Source organism: Puma concolor, chromosome B4, assembly GCF_028749965.1.
Source record: "Puma concolor isolate L17-30 chromosome B4, mPumCon1.1.hap2, whole genome shotgun sequence".
Classification (NCBI taxonomy): Eukaryota; Metazoa; Chordata; class Mammalia; order Carnivora; family Felidae; genus Puma; species Puma concolor.
In genome coordinates, this window is record NC_141673.1 from 142316963 (window position 1) to 142338159 (window position 21197).

At 48.9% G+C, this 21197-nt stretch overlaps 1 protein-coding gene and 1 pseudogene across 5 annotated transcripts in view; one reads left to right on the forward strand and one right to left on the reverse strand.

The window, feature by feature from the left end:
• Positions 1-21197, reverse strand: part of WDR37 (WD repeat domain 37) — a 65934-nt gene that overhangs the window by 25555 nt on the left and 19182 nt on the right. For all 5 annotated transcript variants that reach the window (XM_086715064.1, XM_086715063.1, XM_086715066.1 and 2 more), the window contains 7 exons: positions 20963-21059; positions 18160-18255; positions 17766-17830; positions 14177-14312; positions 12533-12604; positions 8995-9039; positions 7271-7347 (listed from right to left, as the gene is read on the reverse strand). In XM_086715064.1, coding sequence (XP_086571190.1) covers positions 7271-7347; positions 8995-9039; positions 12533-12604; positions 14177-14312; positions 17766-17830; positions 18160-18255; positions 20963-21059 — 588 coding nt within the window. The remainder of the gene's footprint in view (positions 1-7270; positions 7348-8994; positions 9040-12532; positions 12605-14176; positions 14313-17765; positions 17831-18159; positions 18256-20962; positions 21060-21197) is intronic.
• Positions 4253-4939, forward strand: LOC112867316 (U1 small nuclear ribonucleoprotein C pseudogene; annotated as a pseudogene).

Consider the following 21197-nt stretch of genomic DNA (forward strand, 5'->3'; position numbering starts at 1 on the left):
AACTTCATGATTATCTACTTGGTTAAAACCCACGACCACGTATAAGAAGAGAACAAAATTAAGGCCACTATGACATCAATAAGCTACAGTCCATTTCCAGTCAGCAATAAAATGGCAAATAAAATGATTTTATTTTAAATTTTTACCACATATTAGGAGCAATGTACTAAAATATAAAATACATTTGAAAGTCAGTAATTTATCACAATAAAAAAAGAAACATTTCAATTCTCAGAAGGCTACTTAGAATTCGATTGCTATAGAAACAGATACGAGTTCATTTTATTTTCCTGTAAGGTCTTTTGTCAAAAACTAAAATGAAAACACGAAAGGCTTCAGCTCTTTAAGAAAACATATCGATCTTTCATTCAACAAATATCAGGTGCTTACACACCGCCAGACCACATGCCAGTCCCACAGCAGAGAAAGATGACCTCTGTCTCACATGGACATGCAGAACAATGGAACTAGAGCCCCAGAGACTGGAAACGTCCTCATTTCATGGAATTTACATGCTAGCGAGGAAGACAGACCACACGCAGGGGCATATGTATGCGCGCGTGCACACACATACACACATCCATACTTGTATGGCAATGTATGGCATACGTACACACACGCTAGTATGGAAATACGTGCCATGTAAACACACGTGCTAGAGTGGTAATGTCACAGATAGTACAGGGAAATGTGTCACATGTACACGCACATGGTACAGAAATATAGATCACACATACACAGTGTAGAGATATGTGTCACACATACACACGGTATAGAGATATAGGTCACACATACACACGGTGTAAGGATACACGTCACACGTACACACACAGTAGAGATATGGGTCACACGTACACACAGTGTAGGGACACAGGTCACAGGCACATGCACAAAGCGTAAGGATGTATCACACACACACACACACACACACAGATTCAGGCAGTAATAAGCACTACGAAACGGAGCAGATGGAGGGATGGGCAGTCGCGAGGGCTATTTTATACAGAATTATCAGGGAAAGACCCTCTGCTAAAGTGACATTTGAGTTGGAGCATGAAGAAAACAAGGGATCCAGGCACAAACACTTAGGGGAACAGCATTCCCAACCGAAGAGCAGGTGCCAAAGCCCCAAGAAGCTACACAAACAGCAAAGTCACGGGCGTGGAGGTGGGAAAGGTGGATTCAGAGGAGGAGGCGGGAGAGACACAGATCACATCCCATACGGAGCTGCCCAAGGACTGACAGCCGGGAGCCAGGCCGCATGGAAGGGATGCCAATGAGCGAGGCCCCACAGCAGCAGGAACACACAGAGAAGCAGAGGAGGGTGCGGACGGCGTGAGGGTCTGAGGTCTGTGTAGGAAACCCGAGGGGGTAAGGACAGTGGAAAGTCACGGAGGGGGGCAGCGGCCACTGGAGGCAGCGTGCCAGGAGTGCATGCTCAGGGCACTCCCAGGTCAAATGCAGGAAGCACAGGGACTCTCCGTCCAGCAGGAAAGTTAAACACACGTTGTGCAGAGTTACCGATCTCAAAGCACACTAAAGACTACGAAGCAAAGTCAGGGAGGCCTGCAGGGTGGAGAGCATAAGAGCGATGAGGGGAGAACACCCAGGAAGAGGGCCAAGCGGGCCGGCAGGGAGGGAGGGACACCGAATGCGTCCGGTCTGGGCTGGCTCCAGGGACTGGCAAAGGGCTTGGCAAGGTGGCAAGCACAAGTCCAGAAAGACCACTCCTGACCTCGTGCGTGCAGAGAGGATACAACATGAGTGGCCAGGCCGGAACGGGGAGCCTCGGCAGGGACTAGAGGTGACGGCCCCTGCGGGCTAACAGCATGAGGACACACCCCAGGAGCATAACCTGCTCCAGGAGAAAGGACCCTGACCGGTAACCGCACCCCAACAGGAAGAGCAATGTGGTCCCTGGAGATGCCGCATGGGGATACTGTGATTCGGGGCTCTCCCCCAGCCAACAATGGCCCCTTGGCCACGAGGTTCCTCAGCTCCCACAGCCACTCGTGAGGAGCCCCCGGGCCCTCTCTGGCCCTGACGGGCAGGGCCGGCCTGCACGGTGCCTCAGGCAGGCACAGAAGAGGGGTGCCGGGTGGAGCCGCGGCTCAGCAGAGATCTCTGGGTAAGTGTTACATAAAGGGTAGACGGGGAGACAGGACAGAGAAGTGCATTCAGAATTACAGAAGAACCAGAAGCAGTGAGATGTCACAGACAGATGGAAACGGAAGATGGAAAACAGGTGAGGAAGAAGAGACGCATCAAAGATAATCCCAAAATTCCTGAGAGTTTTGCTCACTGCTGGCACACAGAACTGGTGCGCCTGCTGTGCTTTTCCCTGAGAACTGTGAAGGAAAAAGTGACAAGTAAGCGTGAATGCAGGGATTTCCTCAGAGCGGGTCCAGGGGACCCCGATTTCAGAGAGCTCTAGCTCTCGGGACGCACGATGGAAAGGTCAATAGGAACCTTCACAGAAATCATTTGTCCAAACTAGACAAGAATTGAAAGTATTTTAAAATGCAAAGATAGTAAGTCGCATTCACGAATAATTATAAGTTTTTCAACTTTTTTTTCATGTTTATTTTTATTTTTGACAGAGAGAGACAGAGCATGAGCGGAGGAAGGGAGAGAGAGAAGGAGACACAGAATCGAAAGCAGGTTCCAGGCTCCGAACTGTCAGCACAGAGCCCAATGCAGGACTCGAACCTACAGACTGCAAGATCATGACCCGAGCCTAAGTCGGACACTCAACCGACTGACCACCCAGGCACCCCTATAAGCTCTTTTAACACTTGACGTGAAGAGCAGGGGAAGGAGTGAGAATGGTCTGTGTGCTTTTTGCCCACATCTTGGAGACAATCCATTTCGGTTGAACCATTTTGACCGCCAGCAACAGCGGAGGAGAATGTCCAACATTGCTGACTTAATGCTAAGTGGATCTCCCGAACACGAGCGGCCACAGGACCAAGGAGCCACTGAATCACGGTTCTCGTGAAGGAAGGGTCCCTGGAAGCCACGTGGGTAACCTGATTCGATCTTCCTGTTTCAACAGGGAAAGTGAAGCCACCCGGTGAATTAAAGCAGTTGCTCGACATCACACAGCTGGGGTCCCACAGTGACTTGACAGGCCATCTGAAAGTGTCTCCACTCACCACCCAAACACTTCTTTATCAAATATTTCTTGGTACATGCCAACTAAAACTCTCTGGTCCAAGCTAAATTTTAAAAAGCTGTACTGGTGAAGACGAACAAGATCTTTTTTTTAAATTTTTTTGTAAATGTTTATTATTGAGAGACAGAGACAAAGCGTGAGCAGGGGAGTCACAGAGAAAGGGGAAGACACAGAATCCGAAGCAGGCTCCAGGCTCTGAGCTGTCAGCACAGAGCCCAACGCGGGGCTTGTACTCACAAACCGCAAGATTATGACCTGAGCCGAAGTCGGACGCTCAACCAACTGAGCCACACAGGCGCCCCACCATCTTTTTTTTTTTTAATGTGTTAATTATTTTAGAGAGACAGAGAGACAGAACATAAAAGGGGGAGGTGCAGACGGAAAGGGAGACACAGAATCCGAAGCAGGCTCCACGCTCCGAGCTGTCAGCACAGAGCCCGATGCGGGGCTTATACTCACAAACCGCAAGATCATAACCTGAGCCCAAGTCGGACGCTCAACTGACTGAGCCACCCGGGCGCCCCAAAAATGAACAAGGATCTTAACAGACTAAAGTTTCTTCTAAAATGCAGGCGAGCCGCTAAGTCAACCCGAGGCAAGCCCAGGCGGCGAGAACTTACGACAAGTGCCATCTCCAGGGCAGGCCGCGTGGGACCCTCCGAGGCTCCGTCACTGACTGACACGGGCTGCCCCAAGTCACCCCAAAAGCCTGAGGTGGCAACTATCAATCACAGACAGTCCCTGCACCCAACGCAAGCAAAATCACAAAGAAGAAAACAGGGTCAATACAACGTTGTAAATAATATATTACGTTTTTATCATGTAAGTACTATATGTGATTTTTTTCCCTCTGCCAAAACTAGAATTTTTCTTATTTCCTTTGAAAACAAATCCATACAATGTTAACACATTTGCTGAACCCTCTCCCTGGCCCCTCTGCCTTATCATCTGTCAGCACTATTTCTTGAGCCAATGGCCATGTTAAATAACAGTCTGGTTATTCCACGAGGGAAAAAAACATGTTAAAATAAAAGACAAAACACTCCATTAAAAATAAACTGTTCAGGGGGCGCCTGGGTGGCTCAGGTGGTTAAACGCCTAAGTGACGTCAGCTCAGGTCGTAATCCCAGGGCTGTGGAATTGAGCCCCATGTCGAGTTCCTCACTGACTGTGCAGCCTGCCTGAGATTTCTCTCCCTCTCTCTGCCCCTACCCTGCTTGCACTCTCACACTCTAAAATTTAAAACAAAAATTTTAATTAAAAATAAAAACGTACGACAGAGTGGCCAATGGTCTGCAGAGCAACATGCCTAAGTTTTATTGTGACTCCTGCGACACATACCTCACCCGTGACTCTCCGTCTGCGAGAAAGACACACTGCAGTAGTAGGAAACACAAAGAGAATGTGAAAGATCCGCTATCAGAAATGGATGCAAGAGCGAGCCCAGAGCCTGATGGACAGAGCAACTGCTGCACTTCTGCAAGGAAAGGTTCCTCCTGCTCCACTCTCTGTCCTCCATCTGCAGGAGCAATGATCCCACCTCCCCCTCGTCTCCCGGGTCCTCTTTGCCCTGGTATGACGCCAGCACCCCATACGGGGGGCCCTCCTCCTCCTGGGATGATGCCAGTTGGACCCTCTCCTGGAATGAGGCCGCCTATGGGAGGCTACACGCGAATGACGCCTGGGGCCCCCAATGATGAGACCTCCCCCGCCCGTCCCACGATGGTGCCCACTTGGCCAGGAATGACCTGACCAGACAGGTAAGGAGAGACAGAAACCTCCTTATATCCATTTTATATTACTTGTTCTACTTCACTAGGAGATCATGGTGCTGTGACTCTGGGTGTTTTCTAACAGCATGACAAGGAAGACTTGCTCCCCCTTCCTATCAAACAGAGAATAGTTTTTCCAAGGGAGTAGCGGGACAAAAAAAAAAAAAAAACAATTTTCATTTGTATTGTGAGATGTGAAAATAAAATTGTCAACTGTTTTAAATAATAAATAAACAGATAGATTGATAGATAAATATAAAAATGTGCTAGGAATTTACCCAAGGGATACAGGAGTGCTGATGCACAGGGGCACTTGCACCCCAATGTTTACAGCAGCACTTTCAACAATAGCCAAATTATGGAAAGAGCCTAAATGTCCATCAACTGATGAATGGATAAAGAAGATGTGGTTTATATATACAATGGAATACTACTTGGCAATGAGAAAGAATGAAATCTGGCCATCTGTAGCAACGTGGATGGAACTGGAGAGTGTTATGCTAAGTGAAGTAAGTCATACAGAGAAAGACAGATACCATATGTTTTCACTCTTACGTGGATCCTGAGAAACTTAATAGGAGACCATGGGGGAGGGGGAGGGGGAAAAAAGTTACAGAGAGGGAAGGAGGCAAACCATAAGAGACTCTTAAAAACATCTGAGAATAAACTGAGGGTCGATGGGGGGTGAGAGAGAGGGGAAAGTGGGTGATGGGCACTGATGAGGACACCTGTTGGGATGAGCACTGAGTGTTGTATGGAAACCAATTTGACAATAAATTTAGTATTAAAAAATAAAAATAATCATTCAAAAAATAAATAAAAAATAAAAATAAAAACGAACTGTTTAGATCTCCTCACTGAAGACAATTCCTACTCATCACTGTAATTACTTAACCCATCTCCAAAGAGAACAATGTTTACAACATTTCAAAGAAAGAAACAAGTAACACAACACTCCAAGGCGGAAACAGCACGGCCAGAGGGCGAGTGCGATCCTCCTGGCGACTCCGGCCACAGTGCATCCCCAGCTCCGCGCTGCCCGGCGCCGTGTCCGCCCACGTGAGAGCACAGGGCCAGGCTGAGTGACCCCTCGGCTCTCCTGCGACGGAAGCAAGGAGAAGGCTACCCGAGGCCTCTGTGTGACCAGAAACGGTGCTGGGCTGAAGGGAACAACTACATCCGAGCAGAAAAAAGCTAACCGAAGGCTTCATGGTCTAAATCCACCCATCCTTCTTCTCAATATGCAACCCGTTGTCAACCACCTACCTTTACCTCCTTGAAGATGACGTCACACACACTGACTTACACAGTTTACCTTACGTTTGTTTATTTAATTCATTTAGTTTTGAGAGAGAGAGACAGAGCAGGGGAGGGGCAGAGAGGGAGGGGAAGAGAGAGACTCCCAAGCAGGCTCCGCACTGCCAGCACAGAGCCTGACGTGGGGCTTCAATTCACCACCTGTGAGATCATGACCTGAGCCGAAACCAAGACCCTGACACTCAACCGACTGAGCCACCAAGGCGCCCCCAGTTCACCTTACGTGAAAGACAGACTCGTGGTCTAAAACATAGAAAACGTTAAGAAACGTGACCTAATTGTATAGTTTTTAAATATTAATGGCCAACGTTTACTAGCTGTGGAAAGGGGGGCGAGAACATACATGCACACATATATAAACAAGGAACTTCACTTTCAACACTGTCCTCTGTTCAGGCTTCCAGAACAAAACACCAAGACCGGGCAGCCAGGATCAAGGTGCGGCCTATTCGGTTTCTGGTGCAAGCCTTCCCAGCTTGTCATCACAGCCTCACATGGCAGCTCCCAGGTACAGCAGGGAAGGGAAACACATGCAAGCTCACTGGTGTCTGAGGAAGGACACTAATGCTATGCCAACAGGACCCCAGCGTCAGTACCTCACTTCCAAATACAGACACACTGGGGGGCAGTTAGGGCTTCAAACTCTAAAGGGGGGTCACAAACATCCGGTCTGTAAGACCATACAAATTTGGGGGCGCCTGGGTAGCTCAGTCGGTTGAGCATCTAACTTCGGCTCAGGTCATGATTTCGCAGTTTATGGGTTCCAGCCCCACATCAGGCTCTGTGCTGACAGCTCAGAGCCTGGAGCCTGCTTCAGATTCTGTGTCTCCCTCTCTCTCTGCCCTCCCCACCTCGCACTCTCCCTCTATCAAAAATAAATAAACATTAAAAAAAAAAGAATTTTTTTTTAAGAGACCATATAAATTTGTCCTAAACTTTGCAAGTGTCCAGAACCCTACAACATACCCCAAGTGGCGCTTTCATGGTAAGTAAAGGTGCTGCTTACAGTGGTGTCAGCAACAGGCTGGGGCGTTGGCAGCTGGACGGCGTATCTCCAAATGTGGGCGGTCTGATCTCCAGAAGCTGAGGACAGAAATCAGGGCACAATTACCCACAGTGCACATCAGGTATAAGATGCTTTCTGCTAGGTTCTGGCCAAGCGTCATCAGAGTTCTGTAACTCAATGATCGAGAGCTGCTTCTGAGACTGCATGATGCTGCTGACAACAGGCTAAATGCACACAATTAAGATGGTGGTTAAAAATACCCCCTCCTTTCATTTTACGGTGAACAGCTGTGAAGTTTCAGGCAACACTTACAAGTACAGGTTATCCTGTCCATCTATCGAAGCTAAGTAAACCAAACAGTACTTCAGAAAAGTGAGCCCCACACAAATACGTTCTCCCCTGCGCCCAACATCAGTGGGCTCACAGCCTGCTGGGCCCCGCGGGTCTGGGGCCTTACTGCCACCGGCCAGGTGTGCCAGGTGCTGTGCACATGGGACAGAGGGAAGGGCCGGGGAAGGGCACACAGACGTGCAGGGCGGGCATCTCCAGCTGCCCTCACAAGGTACCGTCTGAACCTCACTTTCCTCTGTGGCTAAGAGGTTCCCCAAAGCGGCCACGTGTGGACAGTGGCACATTTCTCAAGTTGTCAGACGAGCTCACTGCCTGCCCTGCTAGCTCTCCTGCCCCACGTGCAAACCTCCATTGAGCATGCCTCTCCCCTGCCTCCTCACCCCAACTCTGGCCATCACCGGTCTCCCCCACCCTCCCTTCTCGCCCCAGCTCTGGCCATCACTGTTCCCCCCCACCCTCCCTCCTCACAATCACTCACCGATTACATAAAGTGGAAAATTCTCACCTACTTTATTCCCCACGTGTTTACTTGGGCATCAACTAGCTGTGGTCAAGGCCTGTTCAGACCCACCATATTCTGCTCACATGGAAAAGCACCCGATTGGCCCCACTCTCACCCTCTACCCCAGGGTCAGCAGAATCTGGCCCACGGGCCACAGCCACAGCCACTCACCCGTGCACTACCTCTCCTGCTTTCACACTAACACAGCTGAGTGGTTGTGACATGGACCATGTGGCTGTCAAAGATGAGAACATTTAGTTACGATAATTTACAAAAAAAGCTTGCTGACCTCCACTCTCTCTAAACATTTACCCCTCGAGATTACTGTCAGTGTCCCCCAAAGTCACAGGAGTCTACAGTCAGACAATTTTACTGGAAGACTCCTCAGTTCAACAATGAAGCTGTTGTACAAACTACTACATAAAATCACGGCAAAACCACGCGGCCACCACTGAGGAGCGCCCAGAAAGGAGGAAAAACGTTGGCCCCGCAGACTGCCGTGACCTGGGCTACTGTTTCTGCCCTCCTCTGTTTCAGATGCACGCAGGATTAGGAACTCGCAGTAATGACAGGTGTTCAGAAAACCAAGTTCCCCCTGTGGTGCGAGCAGAAAGTGGGCAACCACTAAGGGCTTCGCAAAAACCAGCTCAGGGTGGGTCACGTGCAGTCTCCCGGGAGAGCCAAGCTCACCTGACAATACACTACAGGTGAAACAAGTGCCACTTGATGTGTCCTCCTTCCTCCATCCCTCGAGTATTTCACAAAATGATGATCTGACTTTTACGGAAGGGACCAACGAGAAAGGAACGACTATGGCTATTTTTAAATTATCTATAACTTTCTTCAATAAAGAAGAAAAAGATCAACATACCAGTAAGAGCCAACTGCTCTGATGGATGAAACTTGATAGAATTTACTGCAAAACAAAAACATTACAAAACAGGCATAAAATAACGACATATCATCGTTTCTCATAACAACGTGCATTACAAGGTAACTTTAAGAATTAAAAAAACTTAACGTTCAATATTAGATCCTCCCACCCAGTTAACCTAAGAATAAATGCAGAGATGCATGAAAAACTCACTGAACATGAATGATCAAATTACTGACACATAAGACATACAGATAAACAACACTAATAATCTACTTCTTTCTTTTTTTTAAAAAAATTTTTTTTTTCAACGTTTATTTATTTTTGGGACAGAGAGAGACAGAGCATGAACGGGGGAGGGGCAGAGAGAGAGGGAGACACAGAATCGGAAACAGGCTCCAGGCTCTGAGCCATCAGCCCAGAGCCTGATGCGGGGCTCGAACTCACGGACCGCGAGATCGTGACCTGGCTGAAGTCGGACGCTTAACCGACTGCGCCACCCAGGCGCCCCTAATCTACTTCTTTCTGTAGACAAGGAAGTCCTCTCGAGTGAAAAATGAATCAGGATGAAAGAGAAACCATACTTATGACAACTGATGGGGACAGACCACAGCAGGGACACTGTTTACTGCCCACCCTCCCTCCCGTCCCGTTCCAGGAGACCCCGGGAGCAGAGGCGGCAGGCCTCGCCAGCTCGGAGAGAGAGTCAGGATCCACACGGACGGTCCCCTCCTCCAGCTGGGGGAGGACCGAGGTGCTTCGCAGGAAGAAGGAGCAGGAGTGGGGTGCACAGAAGAAGGAGCCAGAGTGTGCAGAGGCCAGAGCCTGGCTGCTGGGACCACCCTGCGAGGGAGCCAGCACTCACACCCACACAGCGAACACACGACAGGACAGAGTGCACAGAAAGTTCCAGAAAATGAAGCAAGTTCTTTCAGAAAGATTCCGCCAGCTACACCACTGGGAATTCTCTTTTCCTGAGGAAATGAAAAGTCCAGCGAGTGTAGACTGCGGGTAAGTGTGGGAGGAGCAGGTGGACACCACAGCCTCCTCAGGACCGGCAATAAGCTGTCATGACCCTGTGCGCACGCACGCGCACACACACACACACGCGCACACACACACACACACGCACACACGGCAGGATGCCCCTAGGGCCAGGAGCAAGTGGCAAGCTCCATGGCCACCTCTCACCTCGACGTCCGTGCAAACCTGAACGCGCCACCAGTGCCACAGGTGGCCCTCACAGCCGTGACACACGCTTTGTGAAAGAGCACGTGCGGAGCACTCGGCCGGGAACCCAGCACACAGCGGGCGCTTCACGACTGTCGCAGCTGCAACATGCACACTGTGCACCAGCTCACCAAAGGGACGGCGCCACTGAATGGGGACGGGCCTGCACGTGCGCACAGGTGCCACCCGGCAGGGGGCGGCCTGCAGCCAAACTGCGCCCCGTCCCCCGGCAGAGGGTCTGCTGGCCGTGGCTGAGGCAGAACAGGAAGGTGAGCCCCGCCAGCACCTTCTCCAAAGATGCGCAGCACCCCCAACACGCGGCTAACTCAATTCCCAGAGGCCACACCAGGAGCAGAAAGGGAGAGGCCACCAGAGACCAATGTTCTCCACAGCAAGCTTCAGAGGCACCCGATCTTTAAATGGTTTGTGTGCCTAACTTTACCACAAACATAAAAGAACAACAAACAGGAAGAAGCACCATCCCCCGCACAAGAGGGCTCTACTTGGGGGTCGGGCAGGGGCAGCCACGAAGCCCAGCACGTGACTCTTGAGGCAGAGGGGACGAGGCACAGGAGGGTCCTCTGTTCAGGTGATGCCGGAACGAGGCAGGACAGACACGGCAAACCACCTGCAGTGAGCTATGCTCATAGAAATCCCAGGTGGGGAGAACCACTCCCTTCAGGCTAACGGGACCTTGGCCACGTCATCGCAACACCACCTAGTGGAAAGACCAAAGCCAGGACACGAGCAATGCAGACACGGTGTCTGTGAGGACAGCACCCCAGAAGGGAAGGCCAGACATCAGCGCTCCACCTCCCGTCACCCGGCCTCCTGACGCCCAGGGCGGTGTGCACCCCACGTGTTGGGGCAAGAGGACACGGGAGAGAGGTGCACAGAGTGGCCGGTGAAGAGCTGGGCGTCCAGGCCATCCAGCGAGAGGGGAAGCTCCAGGGAAGGGACAACAAAGGAACAGAGATGCCGCACCGAGTATGGCCACCAGAAAGGCACGTCACACAGGAGCACAGGGATGAGTCAGGGATGGATGCAGAAACCAGGCGGAAGAAAAAACAAGGCACGTCACAAGCAGCTGTGACCAATACACACATAGCCACGAGTGATGAGAATTGTGCTGTCACCACTTGGTGAGGACAAGAGTGGAGGATCTCATCCGAGGCAAGGGAGACGGCCCTCCTTCCAGCAGGAGGAAGCACCTGTCTAACACTCCAACACTCAGAAATAATAAAATAGGCTATTTCGAAAAACAGAATGAAGGCGTGCCCGGCTGGCTCTGTTGGAGGAACGTGTGACTCCTGATCTCAGGGTCGTGAGTTTGAGCCCCACAATGGGGTAGAGACTACTTGAAAAATGAAAGAAAAGAGCAGAATACGTAAAGCTGTCGACAGTGGTTCCCTTCAGGGAAGTGAAATGGAGTAAAGAGGGCAGGGAGCAAAGTGCTGTAACTGTCTACACGGGCTGGCTAATACCCTCTGAATTTTCCGATTTTGTGCACGTGTTTCGTTTTACAAACGCTTTCAAGGAATAAACATGTGGAGGAAACAAGCCACAGTGGCTCCCTGCGCCGTGAGCACTGCCTCCCCCGCCTGGGCACCATCCTGCAGCGGACTGAAGACACTCGTGTGCTGAGGGACCCCGTGGGAACGAGACCCCAAAAAAGGGGAAAGCATGGGTCACAGCCTAGACAGGACAAGATGAGTCCCCCACCCAGGGAAGGGCTGGCACCCAAGCCCAAGAAGCAGAGGGCAGGCACACCCGGGCTGTCTATGAAGGGCAGGGGTGCGGCGGTGGCTGGGCAGGGGAGAGTGAATGAGGAAGCAGCCGACAGGCACCGGAGTGGAGGGCGTGCCAGGAGGAGGGAAGCACAGCGGGCACCCGGAGGGAAGTGAGAGAGACGCGGCAGGACACAAGGGAGCGTGCAGGGGCGGCTCACAGGAGGGGACGAGCGGCCGTACCGGCGGCAACGGGAGGTGCGGCAGGAAGCCCGGGATACACGGCATCCCTCCCTGGGCCCTGACACGCGCAGAGCACACGCCGAAAGAGAACCTCTAAAACGAGTACACGATCGCAGACGACGTCCACACTTCAGTTGCAAAGCTGTCGACAGGTGGCTTTCTAGGCCACGAAGCGCAGACAGGTCCTGCTCTGCGTGCAGGGCAGCGGAGCGGTCCCTTCCTGAGGCTCCCTGCCAGAGGCGGCACACCCGTCCGCCCGTCGCGAGGGCCCGCCCGGCAGGCAGCCAGGTCAGTGCCCTCCCAGCACAAGGCACAGCCCGCCCCGGAGCACTCACCTGACCCCACGTGGCCTGAGTACTTGACGAGGCACCGCCCTGTCTCTATGCTCCACAGCAGGGCCGTGTGATCTGCAAGATCCAAAGAACAGGAGTGACTGACCCACCACCAATTCTACAGTCTTCAAATGAAAGTGAGAAGTTACATTACCACTAGCATCTCTTCCGACTGTAGATCAGAAACCACGTTTCCAAGACAGGAGAACTGGGTGACCTGTCCCAGGTCAAGGGGGTGGCAAACAGATACCCAGGGACTTGGGACTCATGGCACATGGTCACACTGACTGCACCTCGCCAGGGTCCTTCTAACCAACCCATCACAGCTTCACTGTTTTGTTGAATTAACACTTTCCAGACCATCACACAGTAAATAAATGCAAAACTCCAGTTACAAATTATTTGAGGTCATATGTATGCGTTTGGGCCTTTCCTCTTACACAACAGAAAATCTGAAAAATAAATGTCAATTATCTAAACAAGATCTCAGAGATACCAGAAACAGGCCCTTTCATTCTTTCTTTTTAACTGTAAGGGAATTTCTAAAACACTGGGGAGTGCTCACAAGTGAACATAATTTTAAACAAGTCAACTTTCTTCATTCATGGTTCTATCTGCTGTAAAATTTTCTACTTCTATTAAAAAGCAGATCAGGGGCACCCGGGTGGCTCAGTCAATTAATCTTCTGATTCTTGATCTCGGCTCAGGTCATGATCTCACAGTTTGTGGGATCAAGCCCCATATCAGGCTCTGTGTTGACAGCATGGAGCCCGCTTGGGATTCTCTCTCCTTCTCTCTCTGCCTCTCACTCACTCTCTCTAAATAAATAAATAAACTTTTTCAAAAACAAAACAAAGCAGAATCTAGTGGGGCACCTGGGTGGCTCAGTCAGTTGAGTGTCCGACTTCGGCTCAGGTCATGATCTGAGGTTCATGATTTCAAGGCCGGCATTGGGCTCTCTGCTATCAGCACACAGCCTGCTTCAGATCCTTTCTCCCTCTCTGTGGTTGTCCCTCCCCCCACTCTCTCTCTCAAAACTAACTTAAAGAAGAAAAAAAAAAAAAAAGCACAATCCACTAAGTACCTGGAAAAATCATTTTCAATAAGTGGGCACCATTTTTAACTTCAGTAATTTTGGTCGGAAAGGGTATTATTAGGTTAGGCACCTTGGATAGCTTTCAAAACCTATCTTTTCTTTAATGAGAGAAAAGGGTCTCTAACACCGGCCCCGGGAGTCCCACAGGTTAAAAGGGCTGCCAGCACCCCTGCCTCCACCTAAATCCTAGAACAGCTAGCCCGCTTCAGAGACCACACAGCCCTTCCCTGGGCCGTACCTCACAACTCAAGCAGACACACGCTCGACTGTAACAAGAAAGTACCTCGCCTGTTCAAAAGATATTCTACCTTATGCTGCCGTAAACACAGGTGGCGCAACCACGGAGCCAGCACCTGCTCACCCAGACACCTGACATCACACCTGCTGACAGCAGCAAGGCCTGACGGAGCACAACAAGGCCAAGTGCTTTGGTTTCAAGGACTGTTCGGCCTCCGGCCGGCTTCCAGCGCCAACTCTGCCACCCACCCCGCAGGGAGTCATCTGCACCGGCTGTCACGCCCGACAAGCAGAGCGACTGGCTGTGGACTTACCGGCAGACGCGGTGCCCAGCACCACGGGCTGTGTCCTCGCCACGCTGACGTCCCAGATGCCATCCCTGTGGCCAATGTACTCCTTCACGAGCTGGCACACGGCCCTCGACGTGGTGGTCTTGAAGCTGGAGACGATCTAAAATCGTGACGGGAAGGAGCATTGCGGACGATTTACTGACCGAATGTTTTTAAGTTAAAAAAGGTAAAACGGAAAAAGATGTGTTGAACGTCATACACCCCTGAACAGGATATTTAAAGCATTAAGGGCACACAACAAAAGCGCAAACAGCAGCATCCCTCCAGCTGGGTGTCACAAAGCAACAACGAAGGCCGTCCTAAGGCCTCTCAGAAGACCCCCGACCCCCCACAAACCACGTGTGTCCTCCCGTGATGAAGAAGAGGGGCCTATTTACACACTGCGAGTGTCTTCCACAAATCCAAACCAGCAGACAAAATTTCCAAATTCTTTAAAAAAAAAAAAAAAAAGCTACCAGGACATGAAGAAGTGAAGAAGTCAGGAAGGTATACCCACACCCTTAACACTACCTTTTATTACTGGGGAACTTTCATTTTTTCCCATTTTTGGTAATTTACACCGACCACGTATTATCAGGAGGAAAAGAGCCCAAGGTGGGGAGGAATCCAAAGACGACACTTCTAACAGATGAGGTTTGTCCAACAGTGTTTATTGCGCGCGTGCTCGGTGCCGGCGCTGCGCCAGGAGACACACACAGAGCGACAGCAGGCCCTGGCCTCGGGCAGCTCACAGTCTGACGGGAACAGACAGGAGAACCACAAAGGTGCACACGAGGTGAGGCATCGTCTCGTACGATACACACGGCAAACAAGTCTCACTTTCTCTTACAAGGAAAAATAGAAAGTGTGTGAGCAAGAAACTAATTAAACACAAACAACTCTTCAGAGTTTGCTTTTTAAACTGTTCTCAGAGAAAAGGAATGGCTTTTCAGCTTTTAAGCAAATCAGAATAATGGAGATTAATCAGAATAATGACACTGTAAAATCAAACGAAAAAGAAAAATCAGTGGTGTTAAACAGCTATTTGGAACACGGATTTGGCGAAGCCCTGAAAATGAATCAAAGTTCATTCTTATTTAGTATAAACACATTACAACACAGTCCACTGTTCCATCAATTCGGGTATGAACGTTCAAACCATCCTCTGCTGCAGAGAGCGACTAGAAATGTTTATGAAGACGGACTCTTCCGGCAGTAATACCGACAGGCTCCATCTGACTCGGTCTGCATTTTACCAAAGGACTTGCACAAACGCAAACTCCTCGTCTTCTTTTTCCTTCTGAAAGCCCCTCCCCCACCCACACTAGCAGAACCGTCCCTCCCAACACAGAAAAGGGCTTTTGCTGGCGCAAGGTGCCATTCGGATGTTCAAGAACGCAGCGGTTAGGAACGTGCACAGCTTGCCCCACAGGAAGTGGCAGTACGGTTCAGTTTCCAAGCCTCCTGCTGTGTGTGACACAGACGTCACTGTGAGGAGAAATGAACTAGTGGAACCACACTCCTCCCTCACCCACCCCGCTCGGACAGGAACCACACAAGGTCACCGCTCAATACTCATGGCAACCGCATTTCTGGCGGAATTCTGGAAGCAGAGCACATGCAGCTCATCAACACCGTACAAATCACGTCACGTGTTGCTTCCAAATGCCCACTACGCTCTGAATACCTATTAACTCTTTGTTTTTAAAAATGCTGACCCCTTCACTACTGCGAAGAGGCCCCACAAAAGACTGAATTACTCAGTGTTCATGACAGAGAAGCACAACAAAATGACAAAGTGATGCTTACACCTGTCGCCCTAATTATCGTTCTCATTAACATACAATCTAAACTACTCCAACAAGACCAGAAAGGTCTTTTTCACAATGCGAACTATTTATCTTTGTAAAAACACGTGTGAACATTTTCACAAGTTTCTCTAACGTTAGACGGTCAGGCATCCCTCCTGACAGACACCAGCGACCTGTCCTCAGCCACCCAGGAAGGGAAGACCTCTTGGTTGCTGAACACACGTGCGTTTCCCACCATCCCACCACGTACACACTACTTGCCTTTCAGGGCTGAGTCAGGAGGCAAGTAACGAGGCCTCCTTGCTGCACACACGCTCAGTGTTACTGCCAAGAATACACACTATGGCACGGATCAGAATGTATTCTGGGATCAGATTCATTCTTCAACCTTCAGGTAACATCTTACGTTATTATTCTTCAACGTGCACAATAAAGATCATTAATATGTTTCTCATACACTGAGATAAGTTTCTAGTATCTAAAACAAAGGGCACTTTATATCTAATACATTTTTTTTTTTTTAAAGCAGAGTATTATTGTATATAACCTTCCCTTTGTCCAAATCTTGTATTTTACTATTCCTAGTAAGGGACAACTTTATACAATCTGTTCATCTTCTACTTCAGAAATGGTCAGAAAGTTTCTGAATTCTAAGACCATATACATTGTACACATAAGCTGTGTCCACAAGAATAAACAATATAATTTAAGATAATATAACAAGAAGTTAAGACGAGCAAGAACATAGTCTCACAATACATTTCGAAGAAAACTTCTAAATTTATTTCGAAGAAAATTTCTAAATTTATTAAAAACTTAGAAACTAATAAGCTAGATAATACATAACAACAAAATTTTTTTAACTAAGCACTTATACTCTGGAGTTATCAAAGGAAACACAAGAAAATGTAATCAATGTTTGTATTTTTTAAATAACAAAGTTTTCCAATAAGCAGAAACAGCAGCAAGACTGGATCTGCTTTATTACTTGTAGTTAATCTCGCTGGGGATGTCATGCTACATAACTTGAAGCTCAAAGGGACGAACTGGAAAAACAGAGTTGACAGTAACTATGCCATCACAGCAGACTCACCACAAATTTCAACTTTTCCCTCAGGTTTAGCAAAAGGAATGTACATTCATTAAGGCTGGGTAACTAATTTATCTTCTGTATATTCAAAATACTTCAAAGTAAAAACGCACACAGAATTACTTCAAAATATTACTTCACGGCAGTACTCCCTCACAGACAAACTTATTCCCAAATAATTAAATCCTTGCCACTTTAAGAAGGTCAGAACAAGATTATTTTTAAAGAAGTAAAATACCACATACGTCCCTATCTGCCCTGGAGACAAGACCCTCACATCTGGATAATGCTCAGAAAATGAGAGAAAAACAGTGGGTGGCGGAAAACGTGCCTGTGGTGCACTGCATTACTCCATTACCTTTCTCCAAATTCAGAGCCTCTGTATCAAGCCAAATAACAATACAAAATGTATTTTCCCTCCAAAAAGACACCGTAGCTACTAACGCGTATCTTTTACTCTCACAGGAACCGGGGCAAGGGAGTGTCTAGGTGTCCATATGCTGTGGCCATCTCACAGATCTAGGATATTCCCTTTAAAAATCAAAGTTTTCTAAACAGCAGAAGTTCCTCTTTCTCTGTTACATGTTTATAATTGGAAAATATGCAACTTCAGGTACACGTCCGCACACCTCAAATACCACATGAGCGGCCCGAGAGCCAGCGCCTTGCGTACCTTGCTGGTGGAGGCCTTGTAAGTGGTCTTCAGCTTCTGAGAAAGCTGGCTGGTGCTGTGGCTGGCTGCAGAGACAGAGAATCGACAGTCAGGGCCGCAGAATGTCAGAGCCAGGACAGACTGGACAGCAAACCCCACCTCTCACTGCCAACGGGAAGACAGTGAAACCCGAGGGTCCATCTGTCCACGCTGGCATGGAGGTGACAGCACAGCTGGAACAAGACGCCAAGCTTCCTGGCACCCCTCTCCGCCTCACCGGCCCCCACCCACACCTGACTACGGGCCCCAAGCACTGCTGACTGCAGCAAGCAAACAAACCCACGTCCTTCATGAAATCCCAAATCTCCCCCACATGTCACGTGTCGGCAGTCCTGTCGGGAGCGCTCACCCTTACCTTTTGTTTTGAGCTGGCCCTTACTCAGTTCCGCCCCATCGATCGCTTGTCCTTCAGCAGCTAAACGTTCATTAAGAGTCTCAATCTCCCTACGCACTGGGAATAAAAAGGTTTTTTCAAAAAGGTAAGACATGAACTTTTATGTTGAAACATATTCACCGCTTCCAAAACTTGAGGGTGTAAAAATATTATGTGTAAGTATTATCTAAACACAGACATGAATAATACCCTAACATTAGGTTCGCAGACTTCTCAAAATACTTGCGACACCTCTCACACACTGAGAACCACTGCTCTCCCTACACTGGGAAGACTGCGCCCCCAGGGCTCGCGGGCAGGGCTCCTGGACCTCAAGGTAGGCCATCTCCTTTGTCCTTTATTCTATACACTTAAAAACATTTTCCTGATACTATCCAAAATTCAGTGAAATGTTTACAGTCTAGCCGAGAACACTGAAATTGGGAGGAAAAGCATACAACAAAACATAACTATGGCTGCGTGGGACCACAGAGTGCCAAGTAAGGATTATATGTAACAAAGATTAAAAATCTGGTGCGCTTGGGTGGGTCAGCTGGTTAAGCGTCCGACTTTGGCTCGGGTCATGATGTCGCAGTTCGTGGGTTTGAGCCCTGCATCAGGCTCTGTGCTGGCAGCTCAGAGCCTGGAGCCTGCTGAAGAATTGTCTCCTTCTCTCTGTGCCCCTCCCCCACTCACGTTCGTTCTCTCTCTCTCAAAATAAATAGACATTAAAAAAAGAATTAAAGAAAAAAAAGAATTAGTTTGAAAAAAATTGAAGGAGAGTCACAAAAGTCTCAGAACCACAGGGAAAGAATGAAGAGGAAGGTCATCGGTCATCAAGAAGGCGATCAGCAGACACCTGTCCCTATGCTCTCCTCCGGAACAGGTCTGCGGGACCAGGGCTGTCTTCCAGCCACAACGTTGAGGAATGACACGTGGCCAAGGAACAGGATTCAGCCGAGGGCACAAGCCACTACAGCGAGGCAGCAGGACCATGACCTGGCCACACACCCCCCTACAAGCCAGGCTGTGCACCTGCCAGGACGATGTACCCTCTACTCAGGCTATGGTGAGACGAAGGGGCCGGGTCAGGTGACAGAGAGGGTAAGGGCAAAGGCTCTGAGCAGATCTTACAGAGGCAGGGCGCCACCAAAGCCAGGCAGCACGAGACTGTGTCAACTCAAAGTACATCCAGCAGTAGTCATTTGTAATCCTACAGTTTTTCTTGAACAAACTACATGAGTTCATAAAATATTAATAAGGCCTTACATCACAACAGAAACTCAATAATGCTTTGATCATTACAACTGATACTTTTTTATTTAAGAGAGAAGAGAGAATAAGCAGAGGAGAGGGGCAGAGGAAGAGAGTGAGCGAGACACAGAATCTTTTTTTTTTTTTTTTTTACAGAGAGAGACAGAGCATGAACGGGGGAGGGGCAGAGAGAGAGGGAGACACAGAATCGGAAACAGGCTCCAGGCTCTGAGCCATCAGCCCAGAGCCCGACGCGGGGCTCGAACTCACGGACGGCGAGATCGTGACCTGGCTGAAGTCGGACGCTTAACCGACTACACCACCCAGGCGCCCCACAGAATCTTTTTTTTAAGTTTATTTTTGAAAGAGAAAGAGAGAGCTCAAGTGGGGTAGGAGCATAAAGAGAGAGAGAGAATCCCAAGCAGGCTCCGCACTGTCAGCACCGAGCCCAAAACATGGCTCAAACCCAAGAACCGGGAGATCATGACCTGAGTCGAAATCAGACGCTCAACCAACGGAGCCAGCCAGAATCCCCTACACTGCTTGATTCTTTAAGCAAATGAAGGCACTGCTTCTATAAAAAAAATCTAAGAATAAAAACTAAAGCCAAGCTAATTTAAAAACTATTTTGATTTGGGGCGTCTGGGTGGTCAGTAGGTTAAACGTCCAACTCCTGTTGGTTTCGACTCAGATCACCATCTTCCGGTTCATGAGTTGGAGCCCCACGTCAGGCCATGTGTTCACAGTGCAGAGCCTGCTTGGGATATTCTTTCTGCCCCTCCCCAGCTCGTGCGCACACGCTCTCTCTCTCCAAAATAAACAAATAATAGATAAATAGATACTTCTGATTGACCTTTAAAATAAGTCAAACAGATAATACTAAGAAATTCTCAAAATACAGTATATTTTAAAGGAAAACATGAATCAATAATTTCTCGATTTACAGTATACTTTGTATAGGGAGAGTTATAAGAAGCATTTGTTTTTCATAAAACCACCATCTGAATGAGCTAGTGTGGCCAGCAGAATGCTACCCACCCCAAAGGTAACCTGTGAGCACGTGAGCCCTATGGCTAAGGGGCCCTGCAGGTGTGACTACAGCGAGGGACCTCTGACGGGGAGGTCACCCTGCCTGGCCCGATGACCCAGCCTTCCCTCACGTCCTTAGGAATGGCTCAGAGATGCTCACCACTGAAGGCTTCGAAGACGGACGGTGGAAGGGCTTTGAGGCAAGGGGTGAGGTGGGCTCTAGACACCGGGACTCTGTCCTCACGATGCACAGAACTGAAAATGCCACAGTTCAAACAAGCAAAAGACAGACCCCTCCCCCTCACCTCCAGAAGCACAGCCCTGCCAAGGCCTTGACCTGAGTCTGCTGGGAGGGGCCCCCCATAGTTCCCACCGGTGACTTGTAAGGTAATCAATCTGGGTCACTCGAAGCCACTATGTGTGTTACAGAACACAAAATGGATACAGTGGTGACCATCTACCCAAAATTTTACAAAAGCTTATTAGGACAGAAGATACTCACATTCTAAGTTCTCAATGTAAAGGTTTTCAAACTCTCTCTCTATTTGACCAAACAGCTCCAAAAGTGTACTGCGAACCGAGGAAGGCAGCTTAGAATCCTGAAGAAAAAAAAGGAAGATTCTGTTTAAAATGAATGAATAAGAAACTCTTTTCCAAAGCGAATTCTCATTTCTCTTAAATTCTTATTTTATATATTATTTCTTATACGTAAAATGCTTACAGAACTCACAGTTCCA